Below are 27840 nucleotides of genomic sequence, written 5' to 3' on the forward strand. Positions count from 1 at the left end.
CGCATCCCAAAAAAAAAAAAAAAAAAACACTTTAGAGTCGTTTCATGCAAAGTAAGCGTTTTTACGACTATGCAAATTTTCAAAATGCTCAAAAATTGATGATAAGTTATCGCGTAAGTCAGCTTTATTTGCCATTCGTCTGGCACAGATGAGCTGTTGTTTCTCACACGGTTTCAATAAGAATAAAAGGCAATTTTCGATCGTTTCTAAGTTCGTTTATTAAATAAAACTTAAAAATTTTGCCTTGGTTTGTAAAATTTGATTTTATTCTCCTCTAGATATTTATCGTATGAAGAACTTAACAAATTACTTAAAATATTCAAGTCATTTTATAGTTATTTAAATTTTCCTCCTTTTTAATGTATAGTTTCGAGCAAAAAAAAAAAAAAAATGTATAATATATATTTATTTATTTAAAAGGGTGTTTGAAATTATAAAATATATCGATTCGTATCGCCTTCTAACAGTGATTTCAATAGAGAAAACGATGCTGCAAATTCCGCATTTCATACGAGGAAAAAAAGGATTTCTTTCTGCAACAAAAGGGAACAAGACAATCTTCTCGCGACTCATAAAAAAAAGAAAAGAAAAAAAGAACATTCAACAGAAAACACAATAATCGTCTAAACGATCTCCCACTATACAAACTCATTCACAGTTGCATAGTAATTGTCACTGCAATGGCGCTTGCATCTGACACACAATTTACGGAAGATGGATTCCTCATTAGAAGAGAGAGATCTCCTATTCTCTAGAAAAATGCTATTTTTCATTCAAAACGTTTTTGAATAAATCTAGTTTTTTAATTATTATTCTTGTTGTCGCAGAACTTGGAAGGAAATACATGATTAACACTCTACTGCAATTAAATATAAGAAGCGTCGAAGTTCGAGTTCAGAGGTCAAATGTACTGTACAACTGTAGATCTGATGATCCCGGAAATGGCCTCTGTGTAGTCCTATTTGACCAACCTTCTCTGAATAGAACTGTGTTAAAGCTAGAATAGTTGCTGCTGTCAGCTTTTTGTTGTAAAAATAATTGTTTCTGTATATATAAATGATAGAATTGGAGGATAAATTAACCCGATTAATGTATTATTCCTGTATTTAATATTTTATTTATTCAGTTTTAAATTTCGTATATGCAGGTTAGTCCAAAAGTCAGTTAACAATTGTAGAGATTTAATTTGTGTCTCATTCCAATACTTAATCACTTACAAATCTTGCAAAAGTTGTTCGAAATGCATCCCTTCTTGTGCAACACACAAATTGCTGATTTTCTTGTAAAACTCACAGTAAACTGACTTTTGAACCATCCTGTATATAATCGGTTATTAAATTTATTTAATCAAATTAATTATTCGTCTCCGACATTAAGAATTTAAATTGACTAACTGTCATTTATGTAAATTTCTTGATTAATAAACATTCGGCTCTATTTAAAAATATATAAAATTTATGGAAAAAGCGGGATTTTAAGAAAATTGTTGTTTATTATCTTGTTGCAAATATGTTTGTGTTGAAAAATGGACATTTCTCATACAAAAATGGTGAAAATGTTGAATTTTTCTGCTAAACGAATGTGAAGAGAAGCATTAATTTTAATAGCTGCACTCATAAAATTACTTAGCCTTCAACTGCGAATTTAATGGAAAGAAGAAATGCGAAATCTCCACGAATGTGAAATTAAGCAAAAATATAAATTTATGTAGATTCCAGCGCCTATATGATCCACGACTCCCTTATGGGCGCGAATCTTCATTTAAAACTGTAGAAACTAATTAAGTTTTTGTAGATTTAAAAATTATTACCGATCTCTGAGACGTTCTGCGATTTTAATTAATTGTTTGGACTCGAGTTTTAAGTTAAAATAATGTAATAAATAGTTAAAATAAAGCGAAATAAATAGTCGTTGTCAGTCAATTAGCTTTTGAAGAGTATCCATACGTTTTGATTGTCAGTTAAGGTTTAAGAGATTGGATATTTCGGTCGAGTCATAGAAGAAATTTGCGGTTTTCTCATCCACCATCGATTTGGTATCGATCAGTGAGTAGAGAAGAAGAATGCTTACTGCAGTCAGGCCAGTCGATCGTTTCCTAATTTATCGTATGACAGATTTTTCGAATTGTACGAAATTGCAATTTCGTTCGATGGAGACGATAAAAAGGGCTGTCGACTCTTCGCTATCTTTTTCGCTCTTCGTATATCTTGCCACAGATAACTCCAGATTTACTGGTTTTTATCGTAAAATTTTGTGTAAAATAATTCGGGTTTTTTCATCTTTTTTGTAAAAATTTCTTTTTCTGTTCTTTTAAAACCGCCGAATGTTTGATCAATATGTGGAAGTTTATGTGGTAGAAAAACATCTGATAGTGTCGTTAATGAAGTGCAAGAAAGATATACACACATACACACGGCAGTGGCTGGAAAGAAAAAGAAAATTTTTGCTAGATTCTGCAACGTTTAAGAAAAATTATCTGCGGATAAACTGATTCGCATCGATTTCCTTACCGTACAACAAAAGGAGAGCCGCTGTAAAATTATTCAATGTCTAGTCAATATGTCGGGTTTTGTGTGGCAGAAAGAGAACAATTTAACTTTCGGTCCAGATCTGTTTGTCGTCGGGGGTCATCCATTACTACGTTTTGATCGGATGACTTCGGAAAGACGGTTCTGGTTCCCGTCGTGCACTTATCCGCTCAACTTCCGCTAACATTAACAACTGTTTACAATATTTATTTATTTAAAAGGGTGTTTGAAATTATAAAATATATCGATTCGTATCGCCTTCTAACAGTGATTTCAATAGAGAAAACGATGCTGCAAATTCCGCATTTCATACGAGGAAAAAAAGGATTTCTTTCTGCAACAAAAGGGAACAAGACAATCTTCTCGCGACTCATAAAAAAAAGAAAAGAAAAAAAGAACATTCAACAGAAAACACAATAATCGTCTAAACGATCTCCCACTATACAAACTCATTCACAGTTGCATAGTAATTGTCACTGCAATGGCGCTTGCATCTGACACACAATTTACGGAAGATGGATTCCTCATTAGAAGAGAGAGATCTCCTATTCTCTAGAAAAATGCTATTTTTCATTCAAAACGTTTTTGAATAAATCTAGTTTTTTAATTATTATTCTTGTTGTCGCAGAACTTGGAAGGAAATACATGATTAACACTCTACTGCAATTAAATATAAGAAGCGTCGAAGTTCGAGTTCAGAGGTCAAATGTACTGTACAACTGTAGATCTGATGATCCCGGAAATGGCCTCTGTGTAGTCCTATTTGACCAACCTTCTCTGAATAGAACTGTGTTAAAGCTAGAATAGTTGCTGCTGTCAGCTTTTTGTTGTAAAAATAATTGTTTCTGTATATATAAATGATAGAATTGGAGGATAAATTAACCCGATTAATGTATTATTCCTGTATTTAATATTTTATTTATTCAGTTTTAAATTTCGTATATGCAGGTTAGTCCAAAAGTCAGTTAACAATTGTAGAGATTTAATTTGTGTCTCATTCCAATACTTAATCACTTACAAATCTTGCAAAAGTTGTTCGAAATGCATCCCTTCTTGTGCAACACACAAATTGCTGATTTTCTTGTAAAACTCACAGTAAACTGACTTTTGAACCATCCTGTATATAATCGGTTATTAAATTTATTTAATCAAATTAATTATTCGTCTCCGACATTAAGAATTTAAATTGACTAACTGTCATTTATGTAAATTTCTTGATTAATAAACATTCGGCACATGCAAGAGTTCAGATCGACCAGACCAAAGAGATTTCTCTGGAGTCGCCAAAACTATGACAGATGGTGGCACCTCTAGTATTGGAAAAGCGATCACAATGTCAGACTGATAAATGCACCTTTTCTTGTAGGAAAAGATGATACTTACCCTAGATTTACCGCTAGAGATAATTTTTGTTTTTTTTTCTATTTTAAACTTATTAATTACGCGTTTTCTGCATCGAATAGGTGAATTCGGATATCGTTTTCTACCGTTTTGTTATGTACTTTCGGTGATAAATACACGGATCAGAGCATACCGACGATTTGCTTCATCTATCTTGTAAGCAGCATCTTAGTTCATCCGGGCAGCAAAGTCGGATAAACGTTATCAGTTGAGGAACAGATGTCGAGACTAAAATTGTCTTTCGTAAGAGCATTTGGCCAACACGTGATTCTCTTGCGGTACAAACCGAAACGTCCCTGACCTCTTTCCCATTGTAACGTGTGCTGTTCACTCTGTTAATGAGTTCCCGTTCGAGCATTATACCATTAAAATTTAAAATTTTTCTAAAAATAAAATTTGTATCGCCATATTTTTGTATACATTTATCAAAATTTTACTGTCGTTTTCTACTTTACATCATTGGATTTTTGAAGTCCAATACGTCTGACAGTACTCTTATCTATGCTCATTGTTACATTATTTATTTATTTTTTACATAACTTCTCGTGATTGATATATTCTATTTATAAAACTCAGTTTACACACAACTGTACCTTAACTAGTAAATATTTTGTTTGTTACATTTCTTGTCGTTTGAGTCACATCGTTTCATACATCATTCGCTTGTCATCATCAAATTTTTTTTTCGTTTCCTCTCAAGAAATTGGAGTGCCTGGCGAAAATATGATGCTTTCAATTGAATAATCGCGATAGAAAATACATCGATAACGTGAGCGTAGACACCAATTTCATTCACATCACTAAATGTCGCCTTAACAAAACGTGACTGGCCTATACAATGGCGTGTTTGTATATACTCCCCACTTCCCTTCTGTTAGTTCTAATACTCGGATACTTACTCGAGTGATAAACTTCTAATATAAACCATATAAAAGATCTATACTTATTAAAATGATATTTTGAAGTTTATATTATGGAAGAGTGCATCTCTATTGAGAGAAATTAATAGATTTAGACCGGGAAGTGAATTAGTTAATTCTGACCTTGTCAGATGGCAACGTGACTCGCATGCTATTTAGATTCGTAAACAGTATCCATCATGTGATGGTTTAATAAATATTCCAATAATCTACGAATTTATTACGTTATCAATTTGTGTAGAGAAAGTTTCAAGTATGGTGAGTGAGCTGTTATGTAGGTTTGCGTAGGATGTTGGAGCGTGTTTTGGATTAATTGTTCAGACATAAATTATGCTGTTTTAGTAGGTGTAAAAACATCTTCCCACTTATCAATATTTTTGATTTATAAAGAGATTTTAATTTTTTTAAATCCCTAATTTAATTCTAATAAGCTTGTAAATATTCATGTCTTTCCATATGCATTACTGTAGAAGACTTTTTAACCTTATTTCTGGCGAGTTTTTATTCTATTGTCATAAATCTTTATATCTCTATACGTAACTTATCTACAGAAAGAAACTATCTGAATGGCCAGAAGATTTCATTCACAGAAACGTCAAATCGAACAATTGAAATTCTATTCTCGCATTGATCCTTCCCATTTCGATAGGCTATAGACCTATTTCTGTGGCGTTTAGTAATCTTCTTCCGTGCTTTTCCTATCGAAAACTCTTCAATTGCTTCATTTAAATCTTTTCTGCATTCGCCATCGAATTTCTACTCGATTTTACTCGATGCAGGCTCAAACTTTTGCTATATTCAAAGTTGTTGCATCACATCGAATTAATACCGATCAGAACATTAAAGATCGAAACCTATAACGTGCCAAGGAAGAATAAATAATTCCACTTAACAACATATTTTCTTAATCATTTGTAACGAATTTTACACCAGAATTGCCATCATTACTCATTCCACTGATTCTGCTCATAAATCAAAGGAGTGGGAAAACGATTCTTTGTTAGGAGTTGGGAAAACTGACTTTGTTCGTGTCAGTGAGAAATGCCTCGACGGTTATTTTCTAACGATTCAGAACGACTTTTAACATTAATTTCAATTATGATAATTTGTCTTTGAAGAGAAAAATGCCGCGGCGAAACATATAGCAAAGCGCCAATTTTCGAACGGGGGGACGGCGCGAATTTAATACTACGGACTAGAGATATTCATCAAAAATCTTGCTCTTTCGATTATGTTTTTTTTTTCTTTTTTTGTAATTTGTCCAAATGCTCGAGTTTCTTCCAATTGTTGGCTGTGTAGATTTTTAAAGAAGAATCTTCGAAGCAGCAAAATACCATAGAAGAAGACTTTTAAAGTTTCCTGGTTCTTTGAAAAATAAGGAAGTTGCTAGTCCACCGGGCGTTCGATCGATTTATTTGTTGTATTGTACCTTTTATCCGGAGTCTTTATTGTATCCTTTTAGAAAAATTTTTGGAAATGTTTAGAAGAAGAAAAATAATAAAAATCCCAACTAAATGGATAATTGCTCATGTAGAAATGATTTCTGGCAAAAACTAGAAGTGAAAAGGAATCTTGTGTAGCGTTTTTAACCCATTAAAAATTTACGATTATGTATTTTTCTCGAACTTAAAAACCCTTAGCAGCTGTAAAATGAATAATCATTAATGATTATTCTCCATCTATCTCCTCCTTTATGGATATTGCCTGATATTATTTTTTTCCCCTCCTGAAAGAAAAGTTTTTAAACTCCACTTTTAACAGAACTTTGCATGGCTTAATAATCTGGCAAGCTATCTGTCAAAGTTTTATGCTGACTGCTTTTAAATAGAGCCTAAAAAAGGCTTTTCGGGCGAAACGGCCATCGACTGATCGTTGATAACTTAAAAGGAAATCCAACCACACTCGAACATGCAAGAGTTCAGATCGACCAGACCAAAGAGATTTCTCTGGAGTCGCCAAAACTATGACAGATGGTGGCACCTCTAGTATTGGAAAAGCGATCACAATGTCAGACTGATAAATGCACCTTTTCTTGTAGGAAAAGATGATACTTACCCTAGATTTACCGCTAGAGATAATTTTTGTTTTTTTTTCTATTTTAAACTTATTAATTACGCGTTTTCTGCATCGAATAGGTGAATTCGGATATCGTTTTCTACCGTTTTGTTATGTACTTTCGGTGATAAATACACGGATCAGAGCATACCGACGATTTGCTTCATCTATCTTGTAAGCAGCATCTTAGTTCATCCGGGCAGCAAAGTCGGATAAACGTTATCAGTTGAGGAACAGATGTCGAGACTAAAATTGTCTTTCGTAAGAGCATTTGGCCAACACGTGATTCTCTTGCGGTACAAACCGAAACGTCCCTGACCTCTTTCCCATTGTAACGTGTGCTGTTCACTCTGTTAATGTGAATTTATATGGCATAATTATTAATCTGGCATACAGAAAGCAGTTTCTTTTATTACTTTCGATCTTGTTCAAGTTATATAAACAAGAAATTTATTGTTAAAAACGGTGACAAGATAACTGCACTTAAAAAAATTCATGCTTTATACTTTTTTAAAATGTAAACAAAAAACAAGTAAAATAAATAGTCGTGTTTATGCAAAATAAACAAGATATATAAGGCAACTTCCTATTGGTCTCTACTATAAAAAAACACCTTTGATAGTAGAATTGTATCAAGGAAAGACAGACAGATGAATTTAAATTTTATTATTAAAATTTCATAGATAATAGACTGATTATTCATTATAAAAAATATTTAGGAAATTTTTAAATACTGAATTTTTGAATTGTTTATACGGAAAAATTGTCAGTTCTTTGATTATTCACTACAGAAAGTATTTTTCTTATACCTGTAATATTTTAATAGTAATAATTATAATAATCATAATTTGTATACCATTCTTTGCAACAAAACACTTTAAATGTCGGTTTTTGTCTGATTTACTTTTATATAATTCTAAATGTGTAGGGAAGGGTACTATTAGAAATACAGTTCTAAATATAGGAGAGGGCAAAAGAAGCATATGCTCCTTAACCATAAATGAAAAATAAATAAATAAAATAAAACCAAAAAAGCTTTTTTTCCTGAAATATATTCGTTATGTATGCATACACTTTTAAACTTATTCACAAAAATAATTATGTACAAGCCTATTCCCTATGATGATATTGATGATATTTGGATACGCTACTGGATAGGAGTAAACATAATTCAAAGTAATTGTCTGATAAGTTTAAGGCTTTTTACAATAGCCTAAAAAAAAGAAAGAAACAATTATATGACGCAAATTTCAAGTGAAATTGACGAGTTGAAGCGAATTCTTCTTCCACATTTTTAAAATTTTAAAAACACATTTTTTTCGTATTGTTATAAACAAAATTAATCAAATGAAATCGTATTAATATAAACGAAAACAAGGCGAATTTTTATGCATTTTTTTACGACAGATTACGTTTTTGTGAAGGTTAATACATTTTTTTTTTCCTTCTCATCTTCACTCGTGCAGAGATGATTTCAATCAGCAGATGCTTGGCATAATCTCGAAACGTGCCACTACTCTAGGTGCTCTAAAAATGGCGCGTCGTTAAGTAGAACACACGGTTATCGAACATTGGACGGAAAATAACCAACCATAAATTCATCTCGAAGCATCTTACGACAATGTTATCGTTTTCTCGATTAGAGAATCCATAGCAAAAATTTTACTAATGGAATACGTTTAATTATTGGAAAATCATTTGTAACGCGAATTTGTTCGCGGAAAAATCATTTATATCAATTTTTGAACGAGGATAAGAAAAAAAATACTCGATAAAATATACTTTTTTCTTTTTCTTCTTCTTCTTTTCAATTCGACGATCGAAATTTTTGAGAGAGAAAATTATTTAAGCGTAAAATAATACAAAAATATTTTTTTTTTCAATTGAAAGTAACGATCTCAATATAAATTTATATTAAGTTTTATATACTTTTATATATCTATGCTATATTTTATAATGAGAAGTTTCAGTAACTTTAAGACATATTAATATGTGTGTATATAATAATTTAAAATTTTATTTTTAATGAGTTAAATCGGAAATTCCAATATGGTCGCTACAGACACTCGAGAGGTCAATCGAAGGGGTCGATAAGTTACTAGAGGTCATTTGAGGTTGACGAACAAAAATGTACTTTTATTATATTTAAAAATATAATAATAACTGATATATCTTTAAATTTTAATGAAGTAAAACAGAGTTTGATTTAAGTGTAATAAAATATTCGGTTATTTATTTCATCCTAATTGGAATTTATTCATATTCTGTATCTATAAAATGGAGGTCGGCGAATTAATTGTAATTTTGTAAATTTCTTTATACAAGTAAAATAAATTTTTATATAATATGAAAGAATATTTGTATGTATGTTTTAAAATTCGTTCATTAGCATTTTTACATAACGCTTAGTTCAGGGGTTTCCAAGAAGGGTTGGGAAACCTTGAACTTAATAATAATAATAATTATTTAATAATATTTCCCATGTTAAGCGATTGGTAAATTAATTTTTGATCCAGCAAATTCTCTTCATATATGAAATTTTTATAAACATATTATTTAGTTCATTAAAATAATTTGTATAATAATTGGCCAGGAATTAAAGCGAATGTTTATGTTTTTTATTTAAAAAATGCCACTCGATACTAAGTAAAAAACCGGATAGTGGTACTTAGATTTTAAAAAATCAAATAGTAGAAAGAGCTTTCAGAAAGCGTTTAAATTGTTTTAAATGTAATCTTAAGCTTGGAAATGTTTCCGTTATAAAACACGATTACTAATGGTTAGAAGTCACGATTTCGTTTCGAAACCTGCCATTCAAATCAATGTTTACCCTTCACTCGCACTTTATATTAACGACGACGATGCTTTACTGTCATAACCATTAATAAACGGATCAGGCTAATGTATTTTTGCATAATGTACGTTTTTTGAATTGTTGAAATGAGTACAACGTTTATCCCGGATGGAGTTATGAATAAGACAAACGTGCTGCAAATATTATTGTCTTTCGTATGCAAATATCTTTAAAACAAAAATTTTTATATACAGTATTATTAGAATAAAGCAATTTATCTGTATTACACAACAGTAAGTCTGTATGTATGTCTTTTAATTCGTTTGCGTTTTCTATCCAAAGAAATAAAATCCATCCCCGATTTTGATAGGTTTTAACGATATTAAATTAAATTGAGTTTCTTTAAAATTAAAAAAAATCGTGATTAATTTTGATTTTGCTCACTTCAAAGATTCAATGAACTAATATATTTATTTAATCCCAATGCTACACTGAATCTTGTATACAGGATTCAGCGTAATAACAATCATTTTTTTCAAAAGTATTAAATGTACAGTATTTAATTCTATTAAACGTAGTGATTTAATTATAAACTGGGTATAATTTTTTACCGTTTTATCTAATTATAATTTTTATTTTTTTAAATAGATTTCATGTGATGATCATTAAATACATTAGTACATTGAAGGTTGTATCTGGTGTACTGTACATTAATATATCAAATTCAGCTATTAATACTTTCATTTTAAAAAAGTATTAAATAATATTTAATTCTATTAAATGCAATGGTTTAATTATGGTATTTTTATAGTTATAATTTTTATCTTCTGAAGGTTTGATACATGATAATCAAGAAGTTTATATCTGTTTATGTGAGAATTTTCGTTGCTATTCTATATTTACTTCTCTTTATTTCGATGTTTTGCTCTTCTAGCAAAGTAAAAATGGAAATAAGACGAAAAAAAATAACTATAATAACTACTGAAAATCTTCCAAAACCGTTACATCATTAATTAATTTCACAATTTAAAAGGAAATTATTATTTTAGTTAATTGGAAATGTATACACGTGTGTATAATTTACTTACGCGGTGTTTTTATATTAATCTTAGATTTAAAAAAAGGCAAAATTAGTTTTTGCAGAAATGATGCAGAACTTGTTTAGTATATACTAAATAGATCAAAAATATTAAATGTTAGAATTTTTAATAGATTAATGAACAAACGTTGATTTTATGCTACATTTATTCGTTGTAGAACTTGTTTTCTGAATTATACGATTTATTATTGTGATTATATTAAAATCGGTAAGCGATTAATCATTATTTATTTATATGCAATACTTACTGCACTGTAAGTGATTGCTATATGTAAATAACTAACGATCATTAAAATACTAATTTACTACACTGTAATCGAAATATTAAAATAAATAAATTACTTTTTAATATGTTATAACGAAATTTTATCCGTGTAAATTATGCAGAAAACGAATGAGATGAATACAGGATGGCTCAAATGTCGGTTAATCATTGAAGAGTCTTTTCTGTCTTATTCAAATATTTTATTGGATAATTTTTGCAAAGTTTGTAAGCAAAATGAGATATTTGTTCATTATACAAATTACAACACTTTGGCACACTTTCACAAATTAATGGATTGCTTGCAAAAATACGGTTAACTGACTCTATATATTTGAAAACTGAAATGAAGTTTTATTATTTTTCAAATATAAAAATTGAAAATTAACTGATAAGAATGTAAGAGAGAACACAAAAACAGAGAAAATAAAACTATCAGAAATTTAAAAAATGAATTTATGTATTCTGTTACATCACATCTCTAAACGTCGAGATGCTTAAGCAGTTCTGTCGAATGTTACGTAACTACACTATAATCACCGCACTTGTGAAGTTGAAGAGAAAAACAGCCGTTATGTAAATCCCAGAGAAATTAAAACAGTTTTATTTGACTACTAGTTGAAATCGTATCATAGTTTCTGTTTGATTTAAACATATATACGTAGAAACACACATACACACACTGAACCTTCAAGGATTTCCTGCTCTTGCCCATAAATTACATCCTATTTTTTAAATATTCTAATTATAACGATGGATAATTTTTGTTCGTTATATCTTCATAAATAATATCATTAATAATTTTTTTCGTTCTATATTTGCCGTTTCATAAACGATACCCTAACTAAATTGATGACTGGACGTTATAAAACTACGAACAATCACTTAAAACTGATGGTTCCCTCATTTGTAACGTCTTACTGTCCAATGCTGTAGACATATTCTAACGAGCCTATATTAATTTGACTAAGATTTGTAAGCATTCGAAGACATTCGAATAACGAGATGGCAATTTTTCTCGTCGAAGGTTGTTATTTATTCTCCATCACCTGGGTAATCTCCATTAGCCAAGTGAAGATATACTTTCTGCCAAAGCGTAAAGATCGTTAGAGTAATATAAAAACAAACATCTGGCGATAGAGTTTGATACAAAAGCTTTTAAAAGTTGATAAGATCAGAAGAAAAAACCATGATAGCTCTTTAATTTATGCTGTTCTAGTAAATGACGTTTTATGTAGACTATAATTTTGAAACTAGTTTCGAGTTTTGTGAAGTTTTTCTTCCTCGCTCGCTTCTTATTTTATTTTATTACAGTTATTGAATAATTATATTCGTCTTGTTAATTTTTTTTGTCATTTTTTTCTGATGCTGGTTTGATAATGTGAAGATGATTTAGTAGCGCGACAACGACATAATTATGGAATTTTACAGCGCTTTGAAACGTTAGATAAAAAAAAGACGTTTTTTTTCCACGTAAACTTTACATATTTTTACGTATTTTAGTCGTACACGGCTGGTTTTTTTCTTATACACGCTACACCATAATTCTTTTACTTACGATCAACACCTCAGTATAGATTGAGCTTCGTTGATAGAATATTCGTGACTGGAATTTTTAGCGATCCATTCGCTAACTTCCATTTGTCATACGTAGGAGATTATTTATTTTGTGACATTGGTTTTTGCTCTTATTGTTCCCTTTCATACTGACAATGTCGTAACACGTGATTGACAAACTAGCTTGTGGGTGGAATAATTGGAAAGTTGGAAGATTGCGCGACCTTCGGAGCAGATTCTAGATTAAAATTGCATAACTTTTATAATACAGAAAATCGCCTAAAGACAACAACTATTTTTTTTTTTTTTAACAAAATACTATATATCTCGCTAGTAATATTCCGTTTTCTTCTTATTGATCGCCGATGCGTTATATGAAATTTTATGGAGTGCTCTTTCGATTACCACTTTTTTTTTTTCTTCTTCTTCCTCTAGATATCGATAAAACGGAGATATGTTGACATTTTTCTACGCGAAACTCCGGAAAAATATTTTCACACCTTTTACACGTCTTATAATGATTTTTCGCAATTCTATTAAATTTACAAAGGCGTAATTTGTTCTGGTAGCATTCAAGAGATTTTTAGTTTGATAAAAATGGGTAGCGATTCTCACCCGCATCCCCAAGAAAAAAAAAAAAAAAAACACTTTAGAGTCGTTTCATGCAAAGTAAGCGTTTTTACGACTATGCAAATTTTCAAAATGCTCAAAAATTGATGATAAGTTATCGCGTAAGTCAGCTTTATTTGCCATTCGTCTGGCACAGATGAGCTGTTGTTTCTCACACGGTTTCAATAAGAATAAAAGGCAATTTTCGATCGTTTCTAAGTTCGTTTATTAAATAAAACTTAAAAATTTTGCCTTGGTTTGTAAAATTTGATTTTATTCTCCTCTAGATATTTATCGTATGAAGAACTTAACAAATTACTTAAAATATTCAAGTCATTTTATAGTTATTTAAATTTTCCTCCTTTTTAATGTATAGTTTCGAGCAAAAAAAAAAAAAAAATGTATAATATATATTTATTTATTTAAAAGGGTGTTTGAAATTATAAAATATATCGATTCGTATCGCCTTCTAACAGTGATTTCAATAGAGAAAACGATGCTGCAAATTCCGCATTTCATACGAGGAAAAAAAGGATTTCTTTCTGCAACAAAAGGGAACAAGACAATCTTCTCGCGACTCATAAAAAAAAGAAAAGAAAAAAAGAACATTCAACAGAAAACACAATAATCGTCTAAACGATCTCCCACTATACAAACTCATTCACAGTTGCATAGTAATTGTCACTGCAATGGCGCTTGCATCTGACACACAATTTACGGAAGATGGATTCCTCATTAGAAGAGAGAGATCTCCTATTCTCTAGAAAAATGCTATTTTTCATTCAAAACGTTTTTGAATAAATCTAGTTTTTTAATTATTATTCTTGTTGTCGCAGAACTTGGAAGGAAATACATGATTAACACTCTACTGCAATTAAATATAAGAAGCGTCGAAGTTCGAGTTCAGAGGTCAAATGTACTGTACAACTGTAGATCTGATGATCCCGGAAATGGCCTCTGTGTAGTCCTATTTGACCAACCTTCTCTGAATAGAACTGTGTTAAAGCTAGAATAGTTGCTGCTGTCAGCTTTTTGTTGTAAAAATAATTGTTTCTGTATATATAAATGATAGAATTGGAGGATAAATTAACCCGATTAATGTATTATTCCTGTATTTAATATTTTATTTATTCAGTTTTAAATTTCGTATATGCAGGTTAGTCCAAAAGTCAGTTAACAATTGTAGAGATTTAATTTGTGTCTCATTCCAATACTTAATCACTTACAAATCTTGCAAAAGTTGTTCGAAATGCATCCCTTCTTGTGCAACACACAAATTGCTGATTTTCTTGTAAAACTCACAGTAAACTGACTTTTGAACCATCCTGTATATAATCGGTTATTAAATTTATTTAATCAAATTAATTATTCGTCTCCGACATTAAGAATTTAAATTGACTAACTGTCATTTATGTAAATTTCTTGATTAATAAACATTCGGCTCTATTTAAAAATATATAAAATTTATGGAAAAAGAGGGATTTTAAGAAAATTGTTGTTTATTATCTTGTTGCAAATATGTTTGTGTTGAAAAATGGACATTTCTCATACAAAAATGGTGAAAATGTTGAATTTTTCTGCTAAACGAATGTGAAGAGAAGCATTAATTTTAATAGCTGCACTCATAAAATTACTTAGCCTTCAACTGCGAATTTAATGGAAAGAAGAAATGCGAAATCTCCACGAATGTGAAATTAAGCAAAAATATAAATTTATGTAGATTCCAGCGCCTATATGATCCACGACTCCCTTATGGGCGCGAATCTTCATTTAAAACTGTAGAAACTAATTAAGTTTTTGTAGATTTAAAAATTATTACCGATCTCTGAGACGTTCTGCGATTTTAATTAATTGTTTGGACTCGAGTTTTAAGTTAAAATAATGTAATAAATAGTTAAAATAAAGCGAAATAAATAGTCGTTGTCAGTCAATTAGCTTTTGAAGAGTATCCATACGTTTTGATTGTCAGTTAAGGTTTAAGAGATTGGATATTTCGGTCGAGTCATAGAAGAAATTTGCGGTTTTCTCATCCACCATCGATTTGGTATCGATCAGTGAGTAGAGAAGAAGAATGCTTACTGCAGTCAGGCCAGTCGATCGTTTCCTAATTTATCGTATGACAGATTTTTCGAATTGTACGAAATTGCAATTTCGTTCGATGGAGACGATAAAAAGGGCTGTCGACTCTTCGCTATCTTTTTCGCTCTTCGTATATCTTGCCACAGATAACTCCAGATTTACTGGTTTTTATCGTAAAATTTTGTGTAAAATAATTCGGGTTTTTTCATCTTTTTTGTAAAAATTTCTTTTTCTGTTCTTTTAAAACCGCCGAATGTTTGATCAATATGTGGAAGTTTATGTGGTAGAAAAACATCTGATAGTGTCGTTAATGAAGTGCAAGAAAGATATACACACATACACACGGCAGTGGCTGGAAAGAAAAAGAAAATTTTTGCTAGATTCTGCAACGTTTAAGAAAAATTATCTGCGGATAAACTGATTCGCATCGATTTCCTTACCGTACAACAAAAGGAGAGCCGCTGTAAAATTATTCAATGTCTAGTCAATATGTCGGGTTTTGTGTGGCAGAAAGAGAACAATTTAACTTTCGGTCCAGATCTGTTTGTCGTCGGGGGTCATCCATTACTACGTTTTGATCGGATGACTTCGGAAAGACGGTTCTGGTTCCCGTCGTGCACTTATCCGCTCCACTTCCGCTAACATTAACAACTGTTTACACAGCACTGCTCGTCTTGGCTGCTTTAATCGTATTCAAATAACGTTGGACAGAGTAGACTCCCACACTTCCTCTCCATTGTGTGCATTCGCTGATGGGTTTTTGTCGCCGATTGCATTTCTTGCCCAACTTTTTCCTCGTTCAAAGGCCGCTCTTTAAGTGTGTTGTCCTTCTCTTCTCCCCCCTCATCTAGAACGAGAGAAGTTTTAAGTCTATAAGGAAATCCGTCAGAAAGATGAAACAAAATGTGTTTATATACGGTTCGAATTTCAATCACGTGTGTTTAAATGCTTTTTTCAGATAGGAAGAGCTTAATAGAGCCTATAACGTTACTAAAATATAACTACCTTTCTAAGAAATATATTATTTTCCATGAAAATTAAACGATTTAAATCTACAAACGAGTATTTTATAGTCGTTTTAATGATTGAAAGTTACTTATTATTTTTCGCTATTCCGGCATTTTAGTTCCGCGTTTTTAAAATTGAATTATTGCTATTTTGAGTGCCCTCAATTTATCGCATTCTAATTTGATTTTGATATTATAAAGTTACATTAGTGTCTCAGTTTGTGAAAAAAATGGAAGTAAATCATTCAAAACTTTTTCACTTAATCTTTATCAATCCAATCGGCTTTCTAAATTTTTCTATCGATTTGTAGCCACATTAATTAAAATTTCAACAGTTTTTTCCCATCATCAATTGATAACAGCTTTATAACAATATCGTGCGCTATTCTGTAGATAACAGCGCTGTTAATCACAATTACCTGTTAATCAATACAAAATTACCTGTTAATCAATGTAAAGAGAGTTATACTTATGAACGATATATTTTTAAATATGTTCCGAAATTTTAAAGTTAGATGCAGATACAGTCTATAAACAATAACTGTTATTGATTTCACTCATTGTTTACTCATTAATTTGATCAAATGTACGAGGTAGTTTCTATTATTTTGATTCTAAGAGTCTTCATTTTCATATAGGAGTCGATTTTACATATAAAAATGTTGGTCTTTTTCTATCCCGTCCTTCGATTCTTCCTTTTAACTATGTCTTAATATTGTATTGTTTATGAAAGTTCATTTGTCTTCTCCTTACAGCTTTCCATATGTTTTTCTGCCATTGTTCTTTATCAGTACCCTTCAATTGTGAGTCGAACTATTTATAGGAACCGTTATATTTTGATAGTTCTTACATCATCACATGTCAAACGTTAACTATTCAACAATCATAACCATTTCGTGCTATTTACTTATTTAAAAACTCATAAATTTCTCCTTTTTTAAAGCTGATCTGTTTAATATGCTCCAGTTATCAGGTGGAATGCCTTTTCTCTGAATATTGTTTAGGAATAAATGCAAAAAGCATCATTCACAAAATAATATTTTGCTATGAAATAAGTAATTAAAATTAAATTAGAAAAACATAAAAATTTTACGGAGCAGAAACTGAATAGTAAGATTGTACAGTATAAAGTCATTTTTCATCGTATTCGCTGTTTACTTTCTTTACATTCATCAACGAATACATCACATTCTTAAGCGTAAAGTTATTTTTTTATTGATTCCGATCACAAAATATACTGTTTTTATCGATTTTGCCATTTTCAATCGATAGTATAAGTCGAAAATTGGTCTACAAAGAGAGATTTGTGTTTCCTGTATAGCACAATACCGGCTTGCTACTGAATAAACATTGTATGCATAGATAACAGAAACCGTACGCGATTTCTACAGCTTTTGACAGATATTTTAGGGAGAAAAGTCAATTTTATGGAATTAATGTTTATATTCAATGTCCTCAAATATTTTCCAACATATTTTAATATATTTTATATCACGAAAAGACTCAGCATGTCGAAAATAGTGTTATCTGAATCATCTATTAAACCATGAACTAAAATTAAAATTTATGAAGTTATAAGCTATTTTTAAATGAATGTAATTAATGTTATCAATGACTTTTTCTTATTATTATTTTGATTGAAAAAAATTATTCGATTAGTTAGAATTTTGGGAATTATTCTCTATTTATCTTACAAAAGTTTAGTTTCGTGAACAGGTAATTTACGCTTCAAAGCTTGCAAATTGCTCTTTGATCCAGATAACTTACAAGCACGAAGCGTGGAGCCATTATTTAATTGTAGATAATTTCAATTTTCATAATTTACCTTTTCGTATACTAATAAACGTATACACACTTCATTGAAGGGGAAACGAATTGTTTCGTTGAATTTGCATCATTTGTTATCTCTAATTCGACTTTTATGTACAGCGTTTTATTTTTTCATGATGAAAGGTTAATATCGACATATAGTATTTTTCCTCTTTCCCTTTCTCTTAATAATTCTCATATGGATCGGTTCCAAGTACATATCGAACGTATTCGCGTGTGCAAGATGTTTAGTTGTATTTTGATGTCGACTTAAATACGATCACAGAAAGTTGCGTGCCATAAAGAAATTCCACATATAAAAATCTTTCACCTGATAGAATTTTTCGAACAACAAGTTACACAAATGATTGAAAATTCGACAGAAAATAACTTTGAACTGTAGAAAAAAAAGGGGCATGACTCGATCGAGATGTATCTATCGATCATCTCTTCACCACCTTTAACTTCGTAATACTTATATCTATGTATATAAAATTCCATATTGTTGTTTCAGTTTATTTATTTAAATAAAACTCTTTATTGTGAGAAAGGAAGATTTATTCAGTAAATGGACGATTTCCTACTTTCCTATGGCTTTTTGAATCAGGGAATAAGATCATTATTTGATTCGGAGATAGATAGGAACAGCATCCAATTCCCCGATGCCCAGACACAGATTTCTTTACAAGTTTCACATCCAATCTCTCGTCTCTCCAGACAAAAATAGTTCAACAGACGAATCTCTTTACCGATATTCTGTTATTTACGTAACTTTTGGTCTAAATAAACCGTTCTCTTACAAAAATACAGAAACCGTCTTGTAAAAAGCTTTTTCTTAAAAGTAAATTCCGATGTTTCAAAATAATTTTTTTTTTACTTAAGTCGATAATAAATTTATAGTTTAAATAAGCATATATAGCCTATATGTATAAGTTATATGCCTATATTATTTTTTTCTTGATTAAAATAAATGTGTTGTAATTAAGGAGTAAAAATAGATTCGTGCGTGATAAAAGTAATAAAAATATATTTAGAAGTGTAAACCCTTTTTTTTTACTTAATAATCTATAAGCTATAAGTCAAGGACTTTTTAGGATTTTTTTCAGTTTAATTTTTTTATTTTATTACTGTATAAAATAGGAGAAATTTGGCGAAAAGTAATTAGACGAATGAGTAATTTGTAACTAGCAATTCGTTACGTGAAACCTTAATTAAAAAATTGAACTTTTTAAATTAAAAAATTCCATTTTTAAGCGTTATAGTTGGAAAATTTTTAACGAATGTCTTCACTAATTTACTAAATTCCTTCTTCTAGACAATTTATGAAATGATACAACGATAATAGAAGAGAACTGGCATTAAGTTAAAGATCATACTTAACGGAAAAAAAAAGGATTTATCAAATGATCCGAGACCATAAATCTCTCGATGCTTTACTCTATTGATATTATCGTCACGAATACGGGATTACCGCTCATCAGTTGTCGACAATTTCATCCCTCTACAATTGATTTCTTTAAGTGAAGCGCTTCTCTCCACTTCGGTCGCATTTAGATGAAGTGTGGAGATTCCAAAGGACGATAGGTTTTTCCTATCCAAAATATTTTTCTCCGAAAATGTCACAAATAGTTGTGACGCAAGCTTCGGAATGTCAGCTGTAAATCTCAAGATTAGAAACAGCTTTGTTTCATTCTTGCATTTCAATCGACTCACTTGGCTCAGTTAATTGGTGCAACGATCAAATTTTCACTTGGGAATTATAGTGATTTATTGTATACAGTTTGTACTCGACTACGTTTAGTTATCTATTGTAGCACAACTAATTATATACCGACTTTCCTCTTTTGTCATATCTTTAGATCAATGGCTTTGCCCACGTTCATTAAATATGCTAATTAGTCGCCATAAAATTGAAGAAGTAACGGTCCTGTGTTGCAGAAATGTTAAGAAGAATCAATGACGTACGATTTTCTTTCTTTATTTTTTTAATATAAGTTATATATATAGTCAGAATTTCGGTAGCTGAGTTTTCCTTGTCGCCTTAATGGAGAACAAAATATCTTCATCTCGAACGTTTTAGCGATAAGAAGAAAAAAAAAAGTTGTTTACGACCGAATGGCTAGAGAAATCGCGAATGATTGATTTTGATAGCATCCAACGTGTTCAAAATTAGGATTCTTTCATCGCGAAACGGCGTTTAAAATTGTATTTTTAATCATTTCCCCCTTTTTTTCCTTATAACCTGCGAGTTTCAGAAATTTCAGCAAATTCCTTCGCTTCATATCGATTAAATTTTGATCGTTTATTATCATCTTTAATTATATTTTGAATCTAGATTATTTTCTTACAAATTACTGTTTTTTTTTTCCTGTTCTTAAGTAAGTTTCGAGTTGTTAGTTTTCTTGTTTTTTTCACTTCATCCAGTTGTAAAAGCGGATATTTATCTTTATCTTCGCGCAGACCCCCGAGCGAATAAGTCACGTTTAGAAGATATTAAGTCAAAGTTTATGGATGTTTTTAGTGATGATAGCAGTTTCGACATTAAATAAATAGCGTAGTTTTAATAAAAAAACAAAAATTGCTACCGAAAAAAACTGCGAAAATTATATATTGTAGATGGATGGAATGCCATTTTGATAGATTTAATAATGATTTTCTTTAAAAAGTCCTATAAGAAAGGTTAAATGATAATCTTATAAGAAACTATGCAGAAATATATAAAATATTATAATTTGCATTGTGTGTGTTTATCGAATCGTTAATAGAACCGGCAAATGCGAAAACAGCAGCAAAATTATTTGGCTCTGTTAGTCTAGTCAAAAGTATTCAAGTTCTCTCGCATAAACACGTAACATAGACAAGACCCACAACTTACAGAACATGCACATACACGGGTAACTATGGAAGAAAACCAAGAAGACGAGCTAGACACCGAAAACAATATCTTATCCACAATGTAGCTTGGAAAAAAGAGAAGAAATATGGTTTGATGGGTGCTCCAGGCAGCCGGCACCTTCGACCAGATATGGGTGCGACTATAGGAACGTTGACCTTAGTCGGGTCGGTGTCGACAAACCTGTCTACCAGTGACGCCCCGTATACAGTTCGCTGCTTTGATTACAGAATTGTGCCGATAGATATTCGACTTTCAATTTTTTCGCCTGGAAGGAATGTTAGAGAGAGAGGATCATTTGACGATCGATCCTTTCGCTTTCTCATTCATTTATGTCTGTCATTATTCATTCTTCTTTGTATTCGGTATGAACCTAATGTCATTTTCATTGGTCTGAAGGATATTGTCTCTCTCTCTCTCTACCGATTGTCATTTTATTTTTCTTTTCCTTTTCTTTCAATCGGCTTCTCTAGCCCTGTTGTTACGCTTCTGTTACTTTCGTCTCTTGTAGTTGATATCTCTGCATCCATTAGACCATTTTACTGAAAATGAACCTTTTTGTACTTAACGACTAAAATAGATATATTTTTTTATAACACTTTCAATCTTAGCAGAAGGGAAAAATGTAAAGAAATTGATTCACACACACTTGCCAGTGCCTTTTTTCCCTCTTTTCTTTTATGTAAATCTCTTTAGTGAATAATTCTTCATTGTGTTCGGGTGAAGAATACATTCGTTAATAGATATTTTATCCTTTTTCCAAATGGTTTCGACCGAATCGCGAGCAGAAAGTTAATATAACGCGTAAGATTGATTTAAGAACGTACACTTTTCTCATGGAAGTACTACGATCAAAACCGCATCTTAACGCTTATCAAACATAATAAGCTGTCTGGGTGATTTATTGCTAAAATTAAAAGAAAACTACAGAAAACGGCCCTATTACGGGATGAACAGATTAATCCACCTTGGCTAATTTATTATAACCACATCAAACAAACCTCGTTTATCAATAATATACTGTAGTAACGATTTTTCGATGGTTGCTTTTTACTTTAATGTTCTAATTAAAATGTTTAATTAAAATGCCTCCATCAAAATTATTCGCACGTATGGTAATTTGGAAAGTAACGTTTCTTTGCAGAATTTTGTAAAATGATTAAAAAGCTGTAGCGACGAAGAATTTCTTCAGTACAGCCTATGTATATATCCATACCGTATACTACATTAAATCATTATTTGAGTTCACAAAGACTTTTTAGCGTTTATTGTGTATTACGTATGTAGGCAAAGATTTGAACGTGTTTTCAAGCTGTTTATATGAATGTGCAAGTCTGAAGGTGCTTTGAATGCGCTTTGAAGGTCTTCACGTAAGATTGAAAAACTGCAAATTTAAGAATTATTATTCAGAAAAATGATATCTACACTTAAAAAGCAAATTGTTACGTTGTTACTAGTCACTATGTTCTTACATAGATTATTATTTAATATTCATTATGCAATTTCCTGTGCGGTCGAAGATGCCAAGAGTCGGCGGCGGCGAAAAAAGAAAAATTAATAATAAATTAGACAATTTAAAAATTCTCCGGATATCTACGTTAATATGCCAACGATGTGCGTGTCTATGATGATTTTTCTGGTTTGGTTTTATTGGATGGCGTGACAGACAATTGAACCTGTACAACGACTTTGGCCTGTCATGCCGCGTGTGCCCGATGGAGTGATACTATTCACAAAACCCCTATTTAACTGAATTGCTGGTGTCGATTCACCCGTCTTGTTACATTATCACTGCATCGTGTCGGATCGAGAAAAAGGTCACATTTCGTCGGAGGGAGGAGGCGAGTGTTGTTTTCTCCCACGTGCTGTCGCCTTAGGACAGATGACTGCAACTTCCTGTCGTCTTATTCTGTTGACACATTCTACTTATATACCTTATACGAATGCAATTTTGGGAAATATTCGAGACGTTTTATCACATTTTCATAACGGGGAAGAAAACAAAAGTGTGATGTATTTTGTCACGTTAAAATTCTCGAATGTTTTTGGTAAGTTTTAAGCCAATTTTTTTTTTTTTTAAATAAATCAGTTGAAAATATATTTGTTGAAATATACAAATATATAATTTTAAGACTTTACGAATTTAATTTTAAATGTTGGATCGAAATCCTACGGCTAAATTTGGATAATAAATGAGAACACATTTGACCTAGACTTGTAAACGAAAGAAGGACTCCCAAAATGGTAACTGTCAAGAAGAGTGGGCACAATTTATGCGAAAATAATGCAAACTTTGCTTATTTACATTACCTTATCTAAAATTTCGATTAAATAGAAAAAAGTAATTTTCTTAAACATTTTGGATGCGTTTCTAAACACGTAACGCTGTTATAAAAAAATTTTGCGATTTTTTTCCCTCGAAATTTCGTGGCGACGAGTTTGTTACGGTCATCAAGTCTCTTATAAATATCCTGCTTTACATCCAAGTTGGTAGCTTATGGTGTTGGGAAAGTTCTCGTCGCGGCTGTAACTGGTAGCCACAGTCGGACAGACAGGCGCCTGTGGTTTTAGCTGGATGCTGTGCCTCCCTGTTCATCAGTTCAGTTGTAGCGATAGCATCTTCGAAATTCTGTTCCAACTGCCTCTTCCTCTTAAAAATAATCACCGATTTTTAGACGGAATGGATTCCAACCAACGGCTTTATTGGGATGTACTAGTTGAAGATGTGAGTTTTTCGAATGTTCGATTGGTAATTTTATTTTAGCTTAGGGAAAAAATATATAGGAGTTGTAGTCATGTCGTAAAACTTCTCTTATTAGTTAATCGATATCGGAAGAATAAAGTTTTGGAAGAAAATGGCTGGTAATCGATCCATTCTTGATCATATATTACAGATAATAAGGTAATGTAATTATGCAGATGGAAGTAAATGTGTAATTTGAATATGGAATATTATTTTGTTTCTTTAGCAGATTAATTATGGTCTCTAATGTCTTTGGGAATGAATGTGTTTGGAATATTTTTGTTTATTAGGTTTATTTTGTATTTGTTTATGTAGATGAATTTTAATATCAATGGAAATACTATTAGTTATCTAGTTTTATTTTATATTTTATTATCTAATAATAATAATGATTATTTTAGAATAATAACTTAATATATTTGTATAAATAAATATATATTTAAGTTTTATTGCAGTTCAATTTATATTTTTAATATAAAATCTGTTATTTATTTTAAAAAATCGTGAATTTTATTTTTAGCTTGAAAACCTGAACTATATCATCATTAAACATGACACTGTCATTAAAAGTGAGTATTGTAGAGAAAAATGTCAGCGAAACTATGCAATTTGAACCATCGGCTGTTGTATACGATGCATGCAGAGTTATCAGAGATAAGATAAAAGAAGCTAATGTAGGACAACGTAAGTCTTACTCCTTTTATATATTTTGCCTTTGGGTAATGTTTTAAACTACAAATAAGCCCAAAGTTTTGTATTAACTTCTTTGCCAGTAATGAAATTTAATTCATTACTTAAAAAGAACTTAATGAAATTAGTATTGATTCAGTTATTATTTTAACAAAAAAACGTTTTATAACTCAAAATTAAATATATATATATATATAACTTNTGATATATATATATATATGTGTGTGTGTGTGTGTGTGTGTACGTATGTATAATATGTATAATTAGCTAATGTTTTATTTTATGAAGGAAAAAGTAAATAAGTAAATGAAGAAGAAAGTATAATGAAAATTTTTTGTCTTTTATAATTTTCCAAGATGTAAAATTACAAAATTATTAAATTTTGTATAATATATTTTATTAAAGGTATATTAGAGCAGCTATTACTGATTCAATAATGCTTAATTGAAGCAGTAATTGAATCTGTTTAACATATAATTCAATAAATTATATGTTTAACAGATTTTTAAATTTTAAAATAAAAAAAATATATTTATTAGTGAAGATCATTTATATTACAATTTATGCTACTTACACTTAAATAACTTTTATAAGTATAAATAGTATAAGAATTATTTATTATTATTACATTATTCATATTTTGAACTAAAGGTAATTTATTTGAAATCATTGAAATATAGAAAAAGAATTCTAATTAATTAATTATAGTTTCCATTTTATTTATTACTATAGACAATATTTTTATAATACTGTTTTACTTAAATATAGTGCTTATAAATTACATACATATTTAAAATGTCAAGAGAATTTTACAAAGTTGCAAACAACAAAACAATACATAATACTTAAAATATTATCTTCACCAATAATAAATGAAATTCTTAATAAATTTTAGAATTAAATAACAAATTACTAGAAATCTCTCCTTTGGGAGTAATTTCTAGTAGTTTGTTGTTTAATTTTAAAATTTATTAGAGTTCCTTACTTAATTGCTAATAACAAGTGAACCAAACAAAATTTTTTTGATTAAATTCTATAAAAATAAGTTTCAGAATAGGTCTGTTTATGTAAAAAAATTATGTAAAGATACTTATCATGAAATAAAAATTAATTAATTAATTATATACATGCATGAATATATATGTACTGTGCATATATAGCGTCTTTCTTAAAAGTATATTTTAACTTTGATTTCATAATATAACCAAGATAAAATATAAGATTTTATTATATGTATTATTTCAGAATTCATTTATATATTTTGATCTATTATATGAATTTAAAAATTATCAACATTAATATGTTTATGAATCTTCAGTTGTTACCACAAAAATTATGGTAATTAGAAAATTAGCAGAATAAGCAGAAAATTAGATATTTATAATTATTGGATATTATTTATTTATTATTAAGTATTATTAAATTTGTGTTTCATTGATTATTGTTTCTGATATTCAATATTCATAATCCTGATAATCTGTTTTATCTTATCTTTTCCTTTAGTTTCATATTATTTACTTATAAAATTGAATATTCAGAACTAATCAATCCTATTATTTTTTTCTTATCTCAAGAGAGACAATTATATGATCGTGTAGTCTTATTTTCTTTATTTTTTATTTTTCTAGTCATCTCATGAGATGAACATGATTAGATATTGCTGTCATATCATCTGCATATCATTCCATTAATCATCAAATGGAGAAAGTTGATCTAAAACTAGAATAATTATAACAATAATGGAGTAATTACACATGATTATCTTTAATTTTTCACAAGAAAATAATTTTTTATTTTTGTTTTTAAAATTTTTATATAAAATGTAGTATAAATTACTGAATGAATAATTTGCATATACTATAAAATTGAACGTATTTCATAAATTTTAACCAGGAATATATAAAGAAAAATCATATATTAATTATTAAAAAGAATTTCTTTTCATATATTCTTATTTTTTGTTTACTACAAAATAATTATTTTATACAAAACTAAAGTTATTATTATAGAATTCAGGAAGTTAATAATAACTATATGAAATCTATTATAATAACTTCTCTAATAATAACTATATTTGTATGTTAGATTACTGATATTAACATATTAACAAAGAATTAAATTATACTGAAAGAATAAATCTGATTTATAAACTCTGTATCTGTTCAAAGAAATAAACCATGATATAGACTTGAAAAATATATTTAGTCCCAGGTGGATCTTTATCCATGTCTTTTGGTAACTTAGTGAATTCTCTAATCAGTTAAACTAATAGGACACACTTATCCTGTTTCATTTATACAGTTCCATTAAAAGACAGATTAACTATGTCTTGGTGGCTTAAATGATTAGAACATGTGGTATGTTACTAAAGGACATGAGTTTGGATCCTATTTCCCATTTTCTGTCTGGATCTTGGTTTCTTTGATTGAATGGATTTATGAGTTTATATTTTATGTATTACTTGTTTAATAATTATATAATAAATAAAAATGATATTAATAAAAAAATAATTGTCGCAATAAGTGAAAGTTTACAAAATTTAATATTGGAAGAATAAAACTATTTATTTTGAATTAATCATATATAGATGCATATAGAAGACAATCTATTCATAATATGCATCAATTGGCACTGTCTATCCGAGGACAATAAAACAAATTGGAGACAATAAAAATGCCTTTATTTAACAATATTCTTTTTTATAAATTATGAAAATGCATTTTGTCTTTATCAAATTTTAGTCCTCTTCACTTCTAAAATATTAAAATTACAAGTTACTTTCATATAATCTAAGTGACACTTAAATAAAAGTACATACATACAAGAAATTTGTAGCAATAGTCTTAGAGGAACAACACTTCTCTGACATTACAACAATACCAGAATACCTGATACATATGTGGTAAGAATAACTGCTACAATAATTTATAATAAAATACATATATACCTTNAATGAAATTCTTAATAAATTTTAGAATTAAATAACAAATTACTAGAAATCTCTCCTTTGGGAGTAATTTCTAGTAGTTTGTTGTTTAATTTTAAAATTTATTAGAGTTCCTTACTTAATTGCTAATAACAAGTGAACCAAACAAAATTTTTTTGATTAAATTCTATAAAAATAAGTTTCAGAATAGGTCTGTTTATGTAAAAAAATTATGTAAAGATACTTATCATGAAATAAAAATTAATTAATTAATTATATACATGCATGAATATATATGTACTGTGCATATATAGCGTCTTTCTTAAAAGTATATTTTAACTTTGATTTCATAATATAACCAAGATAAAATATAAGATTTTATTATATGTATTATTTCAGAATTCATTTATATATTTTGATCTATTATATGAATTTAAAAATTATCAACATTAATATGTTTATGAATCT

General features: G+C 29.7%; 1 protein-coding gene across 1 annotated transcript in view; it reads left to right on the plus strand.

The window, feature by feature from the left end:
• LOC111631364 (talin-2-like) overlaps positions 1-27840 on the plus strand; it is a 199740-nt gene that overhangs the window by 23717 nt on the left and 148183 nt on the right. Inside the window, exon 2 of the mRNA XM_023375591.1 lies at positions 24277-24440. Coding sequence (XP_023231359.1) covers positions 24308-24440 — 133 coding nt within the window. The 5' untranslated portion in view covers positions 24277-24307. The remainder of the gene's footprint in view (positions 1-24276; positions 24441-27840) is intronic.

This window comes from Centruroides sculpturatus, unplaced genomic scaffold, assembly GCF_000671375.1.
Source record: "Centruroides sculpturatus isolate CEXI.00-Female unplaced genomic scaffold, Cexi_2.0 scaffold534, whole genome shotgun sequence".
NCBI lineage: Eukaryota > Metazoa > Arthropoda > Arachnida > Scorpiones > Buthidae > Centruroides > Centruroides sculpturatus.